General features: G+C 38.8%; 2 protein-coding genes across 3 annotated transcripts in view; one reads left to right on the top strand and one right to left on the bottom strand.

The window, feature by feature from the left end:
- cenpp (centromere protein P) overlaps nucleotides 1–20844 on the top strand; it is a 246823-nt gene that overhangs the window by 185257 nt on the left and 40722 nt on the right. The window lies entirely within an intron of this gene.
- ecm2 (extracellular matrix protein 2, female organ and adipocyte specific) overlaps nucleotides 1–20844 on the bottom strand; it is a 37611-nt gene that overhangs the window by 5452 nt on the left and 11315 nt on the right. Inside the window, exons 2-8 of one of the 2 annotated variants that reach the window (XM_067999104.1) lie at nucleotides 17473–17562; nucleotides 17012–17314; nucleotides 12037–12225; nucleotides 10345–10977; nucleotides 6047–6162; nucleotides 2889–3024; nucleotides 2267–2424 (exon numbers count right to left, since the gene is read on the bottom strand). In XM_067999104.1, coding sequence (XP_067855205.1) covers nucleotides 2267–2424; nucleotides 2889–3024; nucleotides 6047–6162; nucleotides 10345–10977; nucleotides 12037–12225; nucleotides 17012–17294 — 1515 coding nt within the window. In that variant the 5' untranslated portion in view covers nucleotides 17295–17314; nucleotides 17473–17562. The remainder of the gene's footprint in view (nucleotides 1–2266; nucleotides 2425–2888; nucleotides 3025–6046; nucleotides 6163–10344; nucleotides 10978–12036; nucleotides 12226–17011; nucleotides 17315–17472; nucleotides 17563–20844) is intronic. The other variant, XM_067999105.1, reaches the window with a different exon arrangement.

Below are 20844 nucleotides of genomic sequence, written 5' to 3'. Positions count from 1 at the left end.
ACAGGAAATGTTGGTTCAGTCTTTATTTTCCACTCAAATATTAAGGTTTTGGCAAACAAGCATTTGAGTTATAACTTAATTCAGATACCATATTTCACATAGAATCACATAGAATATACAGCACAGAAACAGGCCATTCGGCCCAACAGGTCCATTATCTGTATAAAAGATCAGCATTTTGCTAATATAGCTTATGGATTTATAACTATTTGAATCTTGGAACATACATGCTTTTTAAAGTAACATTACTATATTTCATAACATCTGATGTGGAAAAAAACTTACTATTACAGCAACTGTGATTGTGTCTCTTTCATTTACACTGATAACATCTACAATGTTCCATAAATGACTGACAGTTGATGCAGTGTCAAATAAATGAAAATAAGATGGATTCCATTACAACCTAATTACCTATATTTCTGCATCTATGTTAAATAAAAATCAAATTTAATTTTGGAAAATTACTGCCTGAATGATGCTCAGTAGCTGTTGCCAGACTCAAGATTAGCAAAAGCCGTCATCAACCCCTTCTCAAAAAAGCCTACCCTCGACCCCTCTGTCCATGCAAGCTGCCACCCCATCTCCAACCACCTGTTCCCCTCTAAAAATCCTTGAGCGTGTTGTCATCTCCCAAATCTGAGCCCATCTTTCCCGCAACTCTATGTTTGAATCTCTCCAATCAGGTCTCCGTCCACACCACAGCTCTGAAACAGCCCTAATCAAAGTCACAAATAACATCCTCTGTGACTGTGTTACATTATCCCTCCTTGTCCTCCTTGACTTCCCTGCGGCCTTTAGTACAGTAGACACACACCATCCTCCTCAGCTACCTCTCCTCCATTGTCCAGCTTGAGGAGGGGACTGCCTTCGCTTGATTAAACTTTTACCTATCCAATCGCAGCCAGACCGTCTCCAGCAGTGGCTTCTCTTGCTGCCCACACACCATTACCTCTAGAGTCCCCCAAGGATGTATCCTAGGTCCCCTCCTTTTCCTCATCTGCATGTTGCCCCTTAACAATATTATTCGAAGACGTGGAGTCAACTTTCAAATGTACACTGACAACACCTAGCTTTACCTCTCCACTACCTCTCTCAACTCTTCCACTGCCTTTGTGTTGACAGACTGCTTGTCCGACATCCAGTCTTACATGAGGTTCAATTTCCTCCAGTTAAATATTGAGAAGACCAAAGACATCATCTTCGGCCCCTGCCACAAATTCCGTAGCATTGCCACTGATTCCATCCCCCTCCCTAGCCACTGTCTCAGGTAGAACCAAGCCAAATCAATGACTGGGGGTAATTTCCCCGTCATTTTAATTAATCAGCCTACAATTTTGCTGACAACAGTGCAAGTCAAGTCGTAAACGGGTATTTCAGTGTCCAGCTTATTTTAACTACTGCAAAGTAAGACTCATTCACAAAAAATAATGGCTCTTAGGTTGCTGTTAGTTTGTTGTAAATTGCTCTGCAGATATTTATTTGGCCAAACAACGTTGGAGGAAAATGTTATTTTTGCAGGAGCATCTTTTGAAAACAATAATAAATACTGTATTGTTATGTTCAGTAGAGTTTGATGGACTTCACAGTCAGCCAGGAGAACTTCCCTGCTCTAGTGGCATGGGATCCAGTACATCCAGCTGAGAGGGCACATAAGACTTTGGTTTAACGTCTTATTTGAATAACAGCTTCATGCGATAGTGCAGCACTCCCTCAATTCTAGATTGTATACTTGAGTCCTGGTGTGGAGTTTGAACCCAGGACCTGCTGACTCAGAGCTCAGTGTGCTACCACTGAGCCAAGGCTGACACAAAGAATCACTGGATTATAGATGTAGGTTTACTGTATTAGAGCCTGTATGGGTCAAATATTAGGTTCTGAAAAATGATTTCATTTATATAACCGATTGTAATATGTACCTATAACTACTTGAAAATGTAAATTGAATCCTGTGAAATGGCTTTATCTAGGTAGTATAAATTGATTAATTTCAATAAACTAAATTCTGAACTGGTAGGCATACACACTGAAATTTACTAAAAATTTGTTTCAAAATCAAATTGATCATAAAATCTAGGTCCCCAGAAGTATGACTGATATCAGTGCATTTTCAGTAGCAAACTCTGGCAACTTTTTGTTCCACTGTTCAAGTATGAACACGAAAGAAAACACACACACACACACACACACACACAAAATTGCTGAATATAGAATCTCAAAGCAGTTTTATAATCATTTGATTGATAGGAAAGATAAAAGTCTTTACCTCAATGGAAGGAGGAAGACCTTGTGGTAAGATTCTAAATTTATTTCTTCCCAGTCGTAAGTAAGTCAGTCGCGTAAGAGGTCTGAAGGCCAATGGTTGAACATTATTTTCACTGAGCTTATTACCTTCCAGTTCCAGGTTGACTATTTTACTTAGACCTGTTGAATTTTGATATAAAAATTATCCAATTGGTCACACACAGTTACACCATCCTGCTTGATTTATCTCTGTTGGTCATTCCTAAATCTGCCATAACGTGCCAAAATAGCAGGTGTAGCACAGCAGTTTTGCATATCTTAGCTTAGTATATTTCTTGCACCTTTTTATTGTCCTTACCAGAAATTCATTTAGTATATAATGTTAAAATATTTTTACTGAATAAAAGTTGTTTTTCACTTAAATGGAACTTGCAACAGTCTAATTTCACCTGAAGATATCAAAGACAAAGAAAGCTTCTCATCTTCAGTATTACTGTACATCCTCATGTTTAATTCCAAAATGTTTTTGTGTTTTAGAACCCTTTAGCTTTAATTCTGTTGCAATGTTGGAAAAGTATATCATTACTTTTAAGGCATTTCCATGATGTAAACTGAATGAATATTAGATATTTAAACAGAAATACCGTGGAAACTTTCTTCTTCCAATCGTTGAAGAAGGTTTTCATTTATTTTTAGTTCCACTAATGTTCGAGGCAGTTGAGGGGGGATCTGGAGCAGCAAATTTCCATCCATGTTTAGGCGTTTCAGTTTTTTTAATTTCTAAAGAAAAAGTATCCCAAGTATTTTGAGAGGTGAACAATTTCTTATAATTTTAATAAAAAAACACGGCTTTATGTCAATACACACACTGTGCTTCATCTGATTCAGCTAAAGACATAACTACCATTTGTTAATGTTTCATCCAAAATGTATTTAATTTCATCAGCCATTGATGCCTTGGTATGCTTTAGACAGCACAAGTTTATTAGGAGTTAATTTAGATTTTTTTCCATATGTTTGTATGGTACAAGTTTTGGATGTTTAAATGTCATGGTCTCATAACCCATCTGGAAAAATCTTGATCTTCTCCAGTCCTCTACCACAACAGTTTCTGGCATGCTGCCTTATGTTTGTTTACATTATTTTACAACTCATGTTAATGACAATCTTGTGTGCAATTTATTTGCTGGGTTTTGATTACCAGGATTCATTGTGTGTTTTGAGTCATACTGACCATTGGTACAAATAATTATGGCACCGAAATACAGCATCACCAGGTCATCTGGCTGCAGTTTAGAATCATAATAGTTTGGTAGTCTTTCGTTTCCGGTCTCAAAACTACTCTTAGTTGCTTAGCTGTTGCAAAAAAAAACCTCAGAAACAAAAACATTTGACTAATCATGACTTGGATTATAGATCAGTTCTTGATATAAGTATTCTTCAAAGCAGAAAGTCAACTTTTTTCATAGAAACAGGGGTAGGCCACTCAGCCCATTGAGTTTGCTCTGCCATTTTTGCTATCCATGGCAGCATGTTACAAAAAGTGTCTGGCTATCTAAATTCTGAAGTGATGTAAGATGTAGTAGAATTCTACAACAACAACTTGCATTTAAATAGCACCTTTAACAAAAAAAAAGTCCCAAGGCGCTTCACAGAGGTATAATCAAACAAAAATGGACACCGTGCCAAAGAAGGAGATATTAGGTGGGATGACCAAAAGCTTGCTCAAAGAGGTGGACTTTAGGGAGAGTCTTAAAGGAGGAGAGGGTGGTGGAGATGTGGAGGGATTCAGCAGAAGGTGGGCTGAGGCAGGGGCAGAGGCGGGTGATGTTACAGAGGTGAAAGTAGATGGTCTTTGTGATAGAGAGTATATTGGGTCAGAAGCTGAACTTAGGGTCTAATAGGAAGTTGAGATTGTGAACAGTCTGGTACAGCCTGAGATAGTGGCTGGGAAAGAGATGGAATAGGTGGGGAGGGTATGGAATTTGTGGGGGGTAGCCCAAAGACGATGGCTTTGGTCTTAAAGTTTAACTGGAGGAAATTGCAGCTCACCCACGACTGGATATCAGACGAGCAGTATGACAACATAGAGACAGTGGTGAGATCGAGAAAGGTGATGAAGAGGTAGAGTTTGGTGTCTCGAGCGAGCGTGTGGAACATGCCCACCATGTCTTCGGATGATGTCGCCAAGAGGCAGCATGTGGTCGAGGAAGAGGAGGGAGCAAAGATACTTGGGGGACTCCAGAGATGACGGTTTCAGGTAGGAAGAGAAGCCACTGCTGGAGATGGTCTGGCTACGATAGGATAGGTAAGCGTGGAACCAAGAGAGCAATCCCACTGAACTGAACAACAGAGGAAAGGTGTTGGCCGAGGATGGTGAGCACCACTGTGTCAAAAGTTGCAGAGAGATTAACGAGGACAAGGAGGAATAATGCATCACAGTCACAGAGTATGTAATTTGTGACTTTGGTTAGGGCTTTTCGGTGCAGTGGTCGGGACGGAAACCTGATGGAGAGATTCAAACTTGGGAGTTGTGGGACAGATAGGCATGGATTTGGGAGACGATAACACGTTTAAGACCTTTAGAGAGGAAAGGGAGTGAGCTGGTAGTTTGCAAGGACGGAGGGGTCGAGGGTGTGTTTTCTGAGGAGCAGGTGCTGACAGCAGTTTAGTAAGCAACAGGGACAGTACCTGAGGTGAGGAAACCATTTTAATGTCAGCTAGAATGGGTGCCAGGAAAGGAAGTTGGGTGGTCAGCATTTTATTAGGAATGGTGTCAAGAGAGCAGAAAGTGGATCTCATGGACAAGGTGAGCTCAGAGATGGCATGAGGGTTGAGGGGTTGATAGGAGAAAAACTAGAAAAAGATAAGGTGGGGGGAGCCTGTGCAGAGGTTGGGTTTGGGGGGCAAGGGAGGGGGGGTGGGGAAGCATCATAGGCAGCTGAATGGATGGTTTCAATCTTAGTGATAAATAAGTCCATGAGTTTCTTGCACTTGTTGGAGGTGAGGTTGAAGAGACCAGGGGAGAAGGGTTTAAGGAGATGAATTGGTCGGGGAGAAAAGAAGTCAGAGGTACATACTATCTACTACAATTAGAGGATTATATGCCTGCTGACCGTATTTCCTATATAATGAAGTGTAAGTGTAAACTTTATTCTGGTACGAAAGTCAGTCTAACCATAATTATTTATGAAAGGCAGTGGAAAAATAGTGTTAAATACTAGTGGATCTTCCATGATGTTTCTCACAGTTTGGAGAACAGTGTGGTGTTTAGCTGCTAAGGTGGAGCTGTTTAACCTAGTCTATCAAATGAACGACTACGGGTTAATTGAGCTGCTTGTAATTTCTGATAGATATATGAACATTGTAACTTTTCTTTGAAGAAGTGCATTATGTTTCAATTTTTACTATCCTATCTGTCATATTATCCACCCCCTCCCCCCCCCACATACACTTTAGATCTTCTGCTTGAGCAGGTAATTAGCTCATCTGGATTAATTTTTGTCTACCTCCTTTATGGGGAAGCATGTCGCCTTGTCTCCTCTTGATAGCCCCACTGAGATAAGAAAATCATCATGAGAATCACATATTTTGTAACGCTTCATTATATAATTTGTTACATGGTTACTAGGTGTTTGTGTAAAGAAAGTATGTTGCAAGGTTTTATTTTTTTTTGTCTGTTTTTTGATACATTTCATGTTGTTAGGAAAGCTTAATATATTTAAAAGAAAGCCGCATAAATCCTTTCACACAGTTAATTGAAATATTTAATAACTGTTTTAAAATGAATTGTAAAACTTACTTTGAATGCTTCTTGATCTACATTTGTTGAAAGAATCTTATTTCTGCTGAGGTCAATCCATTCAAGATTAGGAATCCCATTGAATGCTTCTGCTGGAATGGTAGTAATTGAATTTCCTGCAAGGGTGGAAAATTTAGACATTTGTACATTCACTGAAGATTGATTGACCATATGGGACTGTTTACAAAGCATAATATTTTATCATAGTGTCACCTAGATTTAAAAAGGAATTGGTGCTGAAAAGCTGCTCAAAACCTGTTGCCAAGAAAGTTTCCAGTAGCTTGTGCATAAAAGAGTAAGAATTTTGCAGCAACAACAGATATGCTGAAGGATATTTCTAAGTATCTGTAGGTGTTAACAATTCAGCAGGTTGACTTTAAAAGACACAACATATTAAGCCTGTGAAGTCATTTTTATACTAATTGCTTTCTTTAATATTTTTGAAGCATTTTTTTCTCCCTATTTTTAATTTTCTCCTCTTTCTTTTAGTCCATTCTGCATCATGCACAACTCCCCATCTGAGAGGGTTGCTAAATAATCTGCTCCCAGACATCTGCCAGTAAGAGGTGCATAAGAGGGGCCTGAACAGACAGGCACCTTTTCTACTTTATTCTTTCTACGGGCATTTTTACCTGATGGCATGTTTAAGATCAAGACCTCACTGTATGGAGAATAACATGCATGAACCTGCATTCTACTTCCAGCATAGCATGTCAGTACATGATTGTTCTGCAACAACCTGAGACTTTGGCATTAGTTTTGCAAAAAAAGTTATTTTCTCCTATTTTCTGAACATTTACTATAAATAGCAAGTAGTGCAGTTGGCTGTATCTTTCTTCGACTTGTTATTTATTCACATCAATGTAAGTAAATGTTAGAGAAATAAAAATTAAAACAAAAATACAATTTACTCATAATTCAAAATGGATTCATTCAAATTATCTGGCAATTCAATTTTTTAGCTCTAAATTCTCAGTTTGCTATGCTATTTATGTTACTTATTTCAAATTATTGGTAACTCATTTTTTAGTGCAACACAATGACTTTGAATTAGCTCCTGTATACTCCATGTAAATGGCACATCATTTGGCAAAACCAATTGGAAGGTTGAATGAAAATCTACATTAGAGAACTGCAACTTTTAACAGTGAATAAAAACTCTACAGAAGAGTTTTGTTCTCTTCTCAGTAAACAAGTTAACAGTTTATTATAATACTTTTATAGTATTAATCAAGAGCAGAGCAGTACTGTAACTTGACAGCCAAGAGGCAATCTGACTCCTGAGCACACTGAAACCAGAGGATGTGAGACCAGCAGATAAATAGCCTTGCAACTACTTGGCTTTAGATTGCTACTGAAACCTGCAACCATGCCTCTGTTACCTCCAGACTCGAATATTCCAATGCTCTACTGGCCAGCCTTCCATCTTCCACCCTCCATAAACTTGAGCTCATCCAAAACTCTGCTGCCGGTATCCTAACTCGCACCAACTCCCGTTCACCCATCACCCCTGTGCTCGCTGACCTACATTGGCGCCCGGTCCGGGAACGCCTTGATTTTAAAATTCTCATCCTTGTTTTCAAATCCCTCCATGGCTTCGCCCCTCCCTATCTCTGTAATCTCCTCCGGCCCTACAACCCTCCGAGATCTCTGTGCTCCTCCAAATCTTGCCTCTTGCGCATCCCTGATTTTAATCGCTCCACCATTGGCGCCGTGTCTTCAGTTGCCCAGGCCCCAAGCACTGGAATTCCCTCCCTAAACCTCTCCGCCTCTCTACCTCTCTCTCCTTTAAGATGTTCCTTAAAACCTACCTCTTTTGCCAAACTTTTGGTCACCTGTCCTAATATCTCCTTATATGGCTCAGTGTCAAATTTTGTGTAATAACAATCCTGTGAAGTGCCTGGGAATGTTTTATTACATTAGAGGCGCTATCTAAATGCAAGTTTTTGTTGTTGTTTAGTGTCAGATGTATTATAACTTCCTCTTGTCCATGCCAAGTTTAAAATTGTTTAAAATATCCTTTAGTTATTTGGGGAATTTTTAAAATTCAATATAGAATCTTTTTAATATTAGAAAAGAAACTTCAATTTGTCTCCTAACATTAAAAAATAACTGCCCAAGGAATGTAACCTTGTATGTTCCTGCCATGCACAGAACTCTTTTGTCACTGAGCTTATGCAACACACAGCAAGGCACAGTAGGAAATAGGTCTGAAGAGCCTACACCGTATTACACAGATACTTCGAATCTACAGCACCGAAACAGGCCATTCGGCCCAACTGTTCTATGCCGGCATTTACGCTTCACACGAGCCTCCTCCCTCCCTACTCCATCTAACCTTCTATTCCTTTCTCCCTCATGTGCTTATCTAGCTTCCTCTTAAATGCATCTATGCTATTCGCCTCAACTACTCCTTGTGGTAGCACGTTTCACATTCTTACCACACTTGGGGTAAAGAAGTTTCTCCTGAATTACTTATTGGATTTATTGTTGACTATCTTATATTTATATTTTCTATTTTTGGACTCCCCTTTAAGTGGAAACATTGTCTCTATGTCTACCCTTTCATTATCTTGAAGACCTCTATCGAGTCACCCCTCAGCCTTCTCTTTTCTAGAGAAAAGAGCCCCAGCCTGTTCAGCCTTTCCTGATAAGTATATCAGGACATGATATAGAGGATAGAATTTCGAAGTTTGCAGATGACACGAAACTCAGAAATATAGTAAACAATAAACTAAATATTCCAGGATACTTGACTTTTCGAAAAGGTAGTCAAAATGGAAAAGGTGGGGGGTGGGGGCTAGCCCTGATAATAAAGGATAACATAAAGGCAACAGTGAGAAAGGATCTTGGCTCGGAAGATCAGGAAGTAGAATCAGTACGGGTGGAGATGAGAAATAACAAGGGGCAGAAAACACTGATGGAAGTAGTTTATAGACCCCCCAATCAGTAGTAATACTGTTGGACAGAGTATTAATCAAGATATAAGAGGGGCCTGTAACAAAGGTAATTCAATAATCATGGGGGACTTTAATCTTCATATAGACTGGGCAAATCAAATTGGCAAAAGTAGTTTGGAGGACGAGTTCATGGAATGCATTCAAGACAGTTTCCTAGAACAATACATCATGGAACCAACCAGGGAACAGGCTATTTTAGATCTTGTGTAATGAGACGGGATTAATTAGTAATCTCATAGTAAGGGATTCTCTGGGGAAGAGTGATCATAATATGATAATTTCTCATTAAGTTCGAGAGTGACGTACTTAAGTCCGAAATTAGAATCTTAAACTTAAACAAAGGTATGAGAGCTGCGTTGGCTACGGTTGAATGGGAAATTAAATTAAAAGATATGATGGTAGATAAGCAATGGCGAACATTTAAAGAAATATTTCATAATTCTCGATGAGTATATATTACAATGAGGAATAAAAACTCCCCGGGAAAAGTGATCCATCCATGTCTTAACTAAAGAAGTTAAGGATAGTATTAGAGTAAAAGAAGAGGCTCATAATGTTGCCAAGAGGAATAGTAAGCCTGGTGATTGGGAGAGTTTTAGAAACCAGCAAAGGATGACCAAAAAATTGATTAAAAAGGGAGAAAATAGAATAAGAGTAAACAAGCAAGAAATATAACAACAGATTGTCAGAGTTTCTACAAGTATGTAAAAAGGAAGAGAGTAGTGCAAGTAAATGTGGGTCCCTTAGAGGCTGAGACAAGAAAAATTGTAATGGGGAATAAGGAAATGGCAGAGACATTAACAAATATTTTGTATCTGTGTTCACAGTAGAAGATGCACAAAACATACCAGAAATAGCAGGGAACCAAGGTTCTAATGAGAGTGAGAAACTTAAAGTAATTAATATTAGTGAAGAAAAAGTATTGGAGAAATTAATGGGACTAAAAGTCGACAAATCCCCTGGACCTGATGGCCTACACCCTAGGGTTCTAAAAGAGGTGGCTGCAGAGATAGTGGATGCATTGGTTGTGATCTTCCAGAATTCCCTGGATTCTAAAATGGTCCCAGTGGATTGGAAGGTAGCAAATGTAACACCGCTATTCAAGAAAGGAGGAAGAGAGAAAACAAGGAACTACAGGCCAGTTAGCCTGACATCAGTAGTCGGGAAAATGCTGGAATCCATTATTAAGGACCTGGTAACGGGGCACTTAGAAAATCCTAATATGTTACACAAGATTGATATGAAAAGTTTTAATGGATACTGACTTTACTTTTTTAATATCACAAGTAAAACAATAATTATTAAAAGATAATACATGTAAAAATGTTTATTGATTACCTGCAAGGTAAAGATGTTTGAGCTCCAGATCACTAACCGGAGGTATCTGAGTCAATTTAGCATTATTGCAGTTTATAGTGAAATCAGTAATATCACAGCCAACTGGGAGAGAAAATGTGGGGGATTCTTCATCAGGATGATATGGAATCAATCCTAATATGGAAGGAAATAATGGAAATTCAAAAATATCTGCATAGTCCTCATCCTCCTCCTCATCATCATCACCGCCCTCCCCATCATCATCGTCGTCCTCCTCCTCATCATCATAACCTTCTTCATAATCATCATCCTGCTCTTCATCCTCTTCTACAGCTCTTGAACTCGTTTCTTTTTCAAGTTGTTGATTTTCTTCATGTAGATGCTTCTGTTCCTCCGCCTTTTGAAGTTCTTCCTCTTCCATTTGTCTTAGCTTTTCTTCTTCTCTATGACGGGCTTCTTCGAGTTTGCGTTGCCTTTCTTCATCCTTGCGCTTTTTCTCTTCACTCTTTCTTTTCTGTTCCTCATCTTTTCTGCGTAGCTCCTCTTCTTCATCCAATTCCTGTTCTTCCCTCCTTAGTTGTTCTTCTTGTTCTATTTGCAAATCCTGATTACTGAGGATCACTGGATAATATGTTTCACTTGGATCGTTTGGCTCTGTAGAATCACCATAAAATTTAAGACAGTTATCTGAGCATTAAAAAAAAGTCAAATACAGAGATCAAGATAGCTGAAGAAAATGGTAATGGGGACATGGTAGTATGGTCGTACATAATGAAATGCTAGTAATAATTTGATGTTATGCATAAACCAAAGTGAACATGGAAGAGAAAATGTGCTTTACGGGAAATAGTTTCAGTAGATTCATGGTGAAATATATTTTTCTTAGGTTAGTTGATATAATTGATAAGCATCACTTTTGCTATACTCTCTTCACAGTGTTACTTCTATTAGAGATAGAAAGCAGCAATAAGACAAGAATAGCCAATGTAATAATATAGATTTACAGATGGATATGAGTGAGTAATAAAGTTATAAATTAATCATAGGGTTCAGACAATTTCATTAGAATAAAGGATATGGATAGCATGGGATTGCAAGACTAAATCACAGCATTAATATTCAGCATGTATTTTTTTCTCAGTATTGTCAGTAAAAAGTAGTACAAGATACACTGATTGAAGCCTGTGAGCAGCTTTTGTAATGTTCTTGCTGCAGAAGAATGTAATCACATAATTCACAGGAGGTTTAACACAGAAATAATCTTGCAGCTTTAAAATGGAGTAGTTACAAAACAATTAAGAACATGTCGTACAGTTCATAATATATTAATATTTGATTGAAAATAAAATCATATTTGACATTGAGTTTAGCTACTGAAGGTTAAGAATTTTACACAGCCTAATTGAACCTTTGAGCTGCAATTATAGCTCTTTATATTCCTCAGTGTATACTAATATGATTATCTCACATTGATAAGCAACACATTACAATAGATTTTTCTCATCAAGTTTATAAATTATCTTCATTTATTTTGCAACAATCACTAATACCAGGTTTCAATAACAAGTATTTTTCCTCAAAGCATTTTGTTTAGAATTATGAACAAATGCATAAAACCATCCTTGAGTTAGTAAACACTTTTACATAATTATTTTCCATTTGGACTTTTTAATCACTGAACAAAACAAGCTGAATGAAAGAATGAGAAAATACCAATTGAAGTACAAATTGGGCAGCATTCTCCTGTTCGTATTATGGTCCTTGCACATTTTAAAATAGGGCAGTTCATTTCATCACAAACCACTTTCCCACTTGAACACAGACAAGTTAGACAAGGTTTTGGAGACCAGACTGCCTTGTCATACATGATCATCCCATTTGCTTTGCAATGTCCTTGTCTGCCTAATGATAGAAATTAAACAAAATTGGGTCATTATTGTAGGTCTGTTGAAATGCCAAAAATCAAAAGTAGTTTCAAATTCAATGCATGAGAAAAGATATCACATAACTCAAACCTGCAATATACCATTACCAATTAATTCTTAATTCCTTGTTAATAAGTAGACATTTCAGCATGGAACAGCTAATTGTTTAACAGTCTTAATTTATAAATCTCATGACTTCAGAGTCATGGAATTGACAATTGTACCAGTTAACATGTATACCAGGACAGTAGAAACAAGTTACATAATTTTGTTCACAGCAATAATGAAAACTGAATAATGAATAATGAGAACTCTTTGAATTGGTGCTGAATTTTTGCATTTTTCATTGGTGCAACATAACAATCTATACAAAGCAAAATCTAATAAATCATCTCTGCAATATTAGCTTTAAAATGCTACAATTTCTTTATTCTTATCGATAATTTTCTGCATGCTGGACTTCAGCTATCTGAATAATAGAATATGATCCTGTTCTGCATCTGGTGACATTTAGCAAGGGCTCTCAAAGTTATGCTGAGCGCCTGTTGTAACAGTTTTTGCAGATATATTCCATTTTCCACCTGCTGAAGCACTGTAAAATGGAAAGATGCAGCAACAAATAGCTGCCTTTCTATAACTGTTTTTGCCTCCCTCAGGAGTTAACATTGCTATTGACTGGGAGGGTGGCTACACAAGGTTGCACCATTTAACAGTTAAGGGCCTGTTGGTCTGTTTTTTATATGTTCATAAATACATGCCAGCCATCAGCTTTTCAGTGTATTATAAGAAAAATCAGCTTTTTTTAAAACTGGGATTGGAAGTTGTTAGTATCAACCAATCATATTGCTTGGACAGTGGGACTGAAGGCTGTTGAAAGTCTTCAGCCATTGAAATGTAGCTTGCTCCCACTGTTGGGATTGCACAAACTTGAAGCAGAAATGTTTTCAGATGAACTGATGGTTTCTGAGATTTACAATTACAGGTTTGTTCATTTAGTGTTTGGCCCTGTAGAAGTTATGTATAACAAGTTGCTAAGCTGCAACATTTTTTAAAAATTCATTTTCCTCAAAGGAACATTCTGGACCATGGCTGACAGCGGTCTTGTGTGAAGGTTTATTTTCTTCAAAACTTGTTACAGAATCTCTTTTGAGATCATGTGGTTGTTCTTGCTGTAAATCTACTGAACTTGCAAAATTGACAGTTTTTGGTAATAAAAAGAGGGAGTGGGTTGGTATGGTGATGAGTTTTGCTTAGTTTAAAGAATGGCACTTTAAAGGTGGAAATCCCCCTATTTAGGATTTTACGACTGTATTACTTTGAGATATGATGTGACACATACAAGTTGTGGATGAGTGTAATTATGTTCTGTAACTTTAAAAGCGGTATTCAGTTTGTTTATATGCTCCTGGAGGGGGTCCCTTTATTACCATGTGGCAATCAAGGAGTGAGCGTGTGCCACTCATATTAGAGTGGTCAACATCCATGGGGAAATGTGAGTAGTGACATTAATAATCACTCAGTGTATAGTAGACCCCAGACTACAGGCAGACTAGGTGCATCTGAGAGAAAAGTCATCCCCCAATTCCTGCAAAGCATGTTTTTGTGCTCTTGATTTTTTTTTAATGATTACAATGTTCAATGGTTTTTATTTCCAGTACAAGAAAATAAACCTTTTTGACAGTCAGAAGAGCAATGTAGATCCGAAGTTGCTGTTGATGATCATAGATAAATGCTCAACACCTTAACTCTTATATTTTAAATAACTCCTTGGATGAAATAGTTGATAAAGGAATGTTCTACGAGTGCGCAAAGTGCTCGCCTACTATCATCACCAATAGTATTTTCTTGCTTTGTGTTAGAAAATATGTGAAATGATCAGCATCTAATAAATAGAAAGTGAGGTTAATATTTGAATATGATCTTTCATCTGAACATGGTTCTAAGGTTTTGTTTCAATGATATTGACTCACCCTAGTCTCTCCTGAAGCTATCTAAAAATAAATATTTACTTTGGCTCCCAGTCCAGCAACGCCTCAAATTTAAAATTCTCATTCTTGTGTTCAAATCCCTCCATGGTCTAGACCCTCCCTATCTCTGTAACCTCCTCCAACCCTCCGAGAACTATAAGTTCCTCCAATTCTAGCCTCTTGTCCCCGATTTCCTTCGTCCCATCATTGGCAGCCGTGCCTTCAGCTGTATAGGCCCTAGGCTCTGGAATTCCCTCCCTAAACCTCACTGCCTCTCTCTCCCTCCTCCTTTAAGACACTCCTTAAAACCTATCTCTTTGACCAAGCTTTTGGTCACCTGTCATAATATTTCCTTGTGTGCCTCGGTGTCCAGTTTTGTCTGATAACGCTCCTGTGAAGCGCCTTGATTCCGGGTATGGAAGGGTTGTCTTATGAGGAAAGATTGAACAGGTTGGGTCTATACTCATTGGCGTTTAGAAAATTGAGAGGAGATCTTATTGAAACATATAAGATTCTGAGGGGACTCGATAGGGTAGATGCTGAGAGGATGTTACCCCTCATGGGGGAATCCAAAACTAGGGGGCATAGTCTCAGAATAAGGGGACGCCTGTTGAAGATGGAAATGAGGAGGAATTTCTTCTCCCAGAGGGTCGTGAATCTTTGGAATTCTTTCCCCCAAAAAGCTGTGGAGGCTGAGTCATTGAATACATTCAAGGCTGAGTTAGACAAATTTTTGATCAGCAAGGGAGTCAAAGGATATGGGGAAAGGGCAGGAAAGTGGAGTTGAGATAAAAATCAGTTCAGCCATGATCTCATTAAATGGCGGAGCAGGCTCGAGGGGCCGAATGGCCTACTCCTGCCCCTATCTCTTATGGTCTTGTGGGATGGGTTTTACTCCGTTCAAGGCGCTATATAAATGCAAGTAGTTGTTGTTGTACACAATTGTTAAATCAACATCCCCTCAATTCATCATATACCAGCCTTTGGACTGCTCCGCCATTTAATAAGATCATGGCTGAACTGATTTTTATCTCAACTCCACTTTCCTGCCCTTTCCCCATATCCTGATAGGGACAGATGTGATAGTGAGCTAGTTTGTTTTGTGCACGTATAATGCAAACTGCTGTTTGGGATTATTGTAGTTGTGTGTTGTAAAGATTTCAGTTCACAAATTAAAATGACATAGCTAGGGTCAGATTTACTCGATGCGATAAAGTTGTGTTGAAGTCCCGACAACCACTTTTAGAAATTATTTCTGGCTTGCAAGGCAGAATCACAGTAACCTCCAAAATGTCATAAAATACACCAAATGATGTGTCAAAATCAAAAAAAATTGGGATGCTGCCAGGTCCCCTTAAAAAAGACATTTCTTGCCTTCAGCACTCATCTCCCTTCAGTATTGCTGGAAACTATACTTTTGCATACTTCAGATGCAAAAGGTGATGGAAGGTTGAGTATATCTACAGCTTAAATTATAACAAGCCTGTGTTCCACTGCACTTTCAGTCTAACTCCTCGTTTTCACAAGTCATAAGACTGTTTATGGCTGTTTGCCATTTAGGACTATTTGTGCTCTGTCTGCTTTTTTGGGGGGCTGTCAGCTTTCTAGGTTGGCATCTGTGTTCCTATGATACATTTTTGAGTTTTTAATGGCTTATTTATAAAATATGAAGATCTATTTCAGATGGAAATACTGGTGCTCTATAAAGTAAAAATTCTGGTGAATTGACTTTCTGAATTTAAAGTGTTTGAAATATCACAATTGAGAAGATTGTCCAGTCTTTGAAGTAAATTTCAAGTTTGCATTTAGAATAAAACCTCATCATTTATATTTTTGTGTGTGTTTCAATCAAGGCTTATTTTAAAATAATTTGTGCATCCTTTGATGGTGATAGGGATTTCTTTGTAGTATTGAGAGTCTACTTATTTTTCTATATAATAACATTTACAAAAATGTTTTTTTGCACATTTCTAATTTTGAATATTACAATTGCAGAAGCGAAGAACTATACAGAGCCAGACAACTCTTGTTGCTAAGGACATTTTTCATATTTTCACTTTCTGGCCCCAAAGATGGCATTATTTTTTTCAAGTGTGCAGGATGGATACAGACTGAGCATGTGACATGAGAATGGTAGTGTGTGGCAAATAAATCGGCTTACAATAATCTTGAAAAGGAAAAAAGTTCCATTTATAGTTCTCTTAAGTTTAGTGGAAAGTGTTATAGCCCTCCTGATAGAGTTAACGTGACTTGATTGCTTGAGAAACTGCCCATCTGCGAGATTTCAGCTTAAACCCAAGTAGCCACGAAAGGCTTTAGAATAACAATATGTTTTGGGAGTAGCAGTGGCTATCTGACATCAGCATAGATATAAAAGTGCCCTATTTTTATATATATATGTATATAAACTGAGCATGTGGTAAATGGTAAGCTACTGCAGTTGATTACTTTTGCGGTTATAGGAAGAATGCTTAATGACCTATCCTTTCCAGTAGCTTGTAACACATTTTTGATGGGGTTGGAAACATTTTTATCAGATGCAGAGATGGAGACATTGCATTTATAATATATTCAGATTTTCTGATTGGTTTAATTTATTTCTGGCATTCAACTTTTTATTTTAAATGGGTAAACACTGGCATCAGAATAATGTTGATGGGAAATTCTAAGCTTACTATATTTCCAAAACAAAAGATCAAGTGTTTAATAAAGGCAATACATTTCTCTTGTATCATTTTACCTTTATGAGTATGACAGTGGGTGAGAAGTGATTTCTGTTACCTGTTTTTCACTAACCTGGTACTACATTGTAGCTGGACTCAGTTTCATCAACACCTATATATGAGTCAAGGAAGGTTATAGTGCTTTCATCTGCATTAATGTTCGGAACCTTTGCGGGAGAATGCAAACGTCTAGGTTTGGATTGTCTGGCTGAATTACGATTCACAAAGCCAGCTTCTTGTCGTCCTTCAGGGTGAAGCCTCCTCTTCCTCTGGCCCCTGGCCTTTTTTTCCCTCTCGCCAAGAATAACACACAGGTTGAGAAGTAGACAGAGCAAAACTAAAGTTTTTACATTCATTATTTTTCTTTCAGTATCCCCTGCACAAAAGAAAAGAAAAACAAGAAGTTTCACGCACTTTTAATTCCCAAGTTTGTGTGGATGCTGAAATTAATGTTTTAACCGCTTCAAAGTACATTTAGTTCCAGCTAAGTTAAGCTTCATAATGTTAATTTCAATTGCACATCCATATACATACCAATTTATTTCTTTTTAATGAAGAACTGAGTTGTGGAGTGTTTGTCAAGAAACAGCCTGTTCTAGTTTAACTGAATAATCTGCCCACTTCCTGTAACAGACAGAATTTTTTTTAACAAAATGGAAAATCTGCTAGTTCTGCTATGCTCATGGTAATGGCAGCTTATAAAACATAAGAAATGTTTATCTGATAGTTCGACTGCAAATCCCCTTTTGTTGGTCTGCTACAGTCAAAACCCATTAAATATCGGTCACTAACACAAATTTGCTATTTCAGAAACCTATTGATAGACTGGACTCTATATTAACCTCCCGCACGATGGGTGGGAGAGGGTCGGGGGTGGGGGGGGGATATTTTAAAACGGTGAACGCCTTAGAGAAGTGGGACACTCCATGGACATATTTAAATCAGGCTTCTACAGTGCAATTCATAGAATGATACAGCATAGAAGAAGGCCATTCGGCCCATCGTGCCTGTGCCAGCTCTTTGAACACCTATCCAATTAGTCCCACTCCCCTGCTCTTTCCCCATAGCCCTGCAAATTTTTCCCCTTCAAGTATTTATCCAATTCCCTCTGGAAGTTATTATTGAATCTGCTTCCACCATCCTTTCAGGCAGTGTATTCCAGACCAAAACAACTCGCTGTGTAAAAAAATTTTTTCCTCCTGTCGCCTTTGATTCTTTTGCCAATTACCTTAAATCTGTGTCCTCTGGTTACTGACCCTTCTGCCACTGGAAATGGTTTCTCCTTATTTACTGTATCAAAACCCTTCATGATTTTGAACCCTTCCTCGATTCAGGAACCATTCCTTTAGAATAGAAAATTGCACATGTCACTCTGCTATTTAAGAAAGGTGAGAGAGGGAAACCTAGAAATTATAGACCAATTAGCCTAACATCTGTTGTTGGGAAATTACTAGAGTTTATAATTAAGGATGGAGTGACTGAACACCTTGAAAATTTTCAGCTGATCAGAGGGAGCCAACATGGATTTGTAAAGGGTAGGTCATGCCTGACGAACCTGATTGAATTTTTTGAAGAGGTGACTAATGTAGTGTACAGGGGAATGTCTATGGATGTTGTTTATATGGACTTCCAGAAGGCATTCGATAAAATCCCACATCAGAGATTGTTAGCTAAAGTTGAAGCTCATGGAATTGAGGGCAAATTATTGACCTGGTTACGAAATTGGCTGAGCGGCAGGAGACAGAGAGTAGGGATAATGGGCAGGTACTCAAATTGGGAGGATGTGTTGGGGCCTCAACTATTCACTGTATTTATTAATGACTTAGATGATGGGTTAGAGAGCCACATATCCAAGTTTGCTGATGACACAAAGATAGGCAGCATTGTAAGCAGTGTAGATGGAAGCATAAAATTACAGAGAGATATTAATAGATGAAGTGAATGGGCAAAACTGTGGCAAATGGATTTCAGTGTAGGCAAGTGTGAGCTCATCCACTTTGGACCTAAAAAGGATAGATCAGAGTACTTTCTAAATGGTGAAAAGCTTGAAACAGTGGAGGCCCAAAGAGACTTAGGGGTGAATGTACATAGATCATTAAAATGTCAAGGACAGGTACAGAAAATAATCAAAAAGGCTAATGGAATGCTGGCCTTTATATCTAGAGGACTAGAATACAAGGGGGTAAAAGTTATGGTACAGCTACACAAAGCCCTGGTTAGACCACACCTGGAGCACGTTGTTCAGTTTTGGGCACCGCACCTTAGGAAGAATATATTGGCCTTGCGGGGGGATTGCAGTGAAGCTTTACTAGAATGATACCTGGACTCCAAGGCTTAAATTACAAGGTGAGATTACACAAAATAGGGTTGTATTCCCTGGAATTTAGAAGATTAAGGAGTGATTTGATCAAAGTTTTCAAGATATTAAGGGGAACTGATAGAGTAGATAGAAAGAATCTATTTCTGCTGGTTGGGGAATCTAGGACTAGGGGACCTAGTCTAAAAATTAGAGCTAGGACTTTCAGGCGTGAAGTTAGGAAACACTTCTACACGCAAAGGGTGGTAGAAATTTGAAACTTCTTTCGCAAACGGCAGTTAATGCTTCCTCAATTGTAAATTTTAAATCTGAGATTGACAGATTTTCGTTAACCAATTGTATTAAGGGATAAGGGGCTATGGTGGGTATGTGGAGTTAGGTCACAGATCAGCCATGATCTCATTGAATGGTGGAACAGGCTCGAAGGGCTAAATAGCCTAGTCCTGTTCCTATGTACCTATGTAACATTGCTATCAAATCTCCCCTTAACCTCCTCTGCTGTAAGGAGAACAACTCCAGTCTCTCCATGTAACTGAAGTCTTCCATCCCTGGTACCATTCTAGTAAATCGCCTCTGCACCCTCTCTAAGGCTTTGACATCCTTCCTAAATTGTAATGCCCAGAATTGGCCACGATACTCCAGCTGGGGCCTGCCACCTTGAAAGACGTGTACATACACGTCCAGGTCTCTCTATTACTGCACCCCCTTTAAAATTGTACCATTTAGTTTGTATTGCCTTTCATTATTCCTACCAAAATGAATCACTTCACAATTCTCTGCGTTAAATTTCACCTGCCACGTGTCTGCCTATTTCACCATCAATTGGGAGCCTGATTTAAATTTAACAGTTCCCAGGCTCGGGAAATCCGACAGCGAAAGGGAGGCGGGAACTGCCAGCTCAAGGTAAGTGCCTTTTAAAGCACTCCTTGTGGGCCAGGGGGAGCAGCCCCTTAAGGAAGCCTTCGGCCTCCCTCTGCCGATTGCGGCCTCTCTCTTCCCCCCTGCCATGATCGCAGACCTCTTCCCCCTCCAGCCCCGATCACTTGCTCCTTCCCTCCCGTGATGGCCAACTCCCCTCCCCCCGCAAGCCCTGATCTCTCACTCCCTCCTGATTGCAGGGGACCGTTCCTGGCTGCGGCCTCCTGCTGCTGGTTTTTCAGCCCAGCAGCCAGTCAGTCTGTCAATTTGAAACGGAAAGGAAAACTTGTGATGGTCCGCATCCCCGGCCTTACTACCACTCTCTCCCACACCCTCCCCGCCTCCCTGCAAATATCAGAGCTAAAGGTTTCTGTATGCAAACAAGCTGAAAGGTGGGACTTTGTATGGGAAGCCTTAAATGAAAGAATTACAACAAGCAGACAACTGTGAGATCAGCCAGAGAGGAAAGAGTAATAACTAGGTCTTATATCTATAGCCAGTCTGGTTATGATAACTGACTTGCTATGATTGATCTGTATGAAGAGGTGATAAGGATCCTAGTGTATTTAATGCAGTTGCGATTAACGAAAAATAACAAGAAAAAATACTCCTTGAAATGTTGCACTGTCCGATTAAATTAGCCTGTGGGAGGTATTTCTGGAATGCGCTAT

The sequence above is a fragment of the Heptranchias perlo genome, chromosome 17 (genome assembly GCF_035084215.1).
Source record: "Heptranchias perlo isolate sHepPer1 chromosome 17, sHepPer1.hap1, whole genome shotgun sequence".
Classification (NCBI taxonomy): domain Eukaryota; kingdom Metazoa; phylum Chordata; class Chondrichthyes; order Hexanchiformes; family Hexanchidae; genus Heptranchias; species Heptranchias perlo.
Note: the sequence above shows the minus strand (reverse complement) of the source record. Positions and strands in the feature narration are given on the sequence as shown.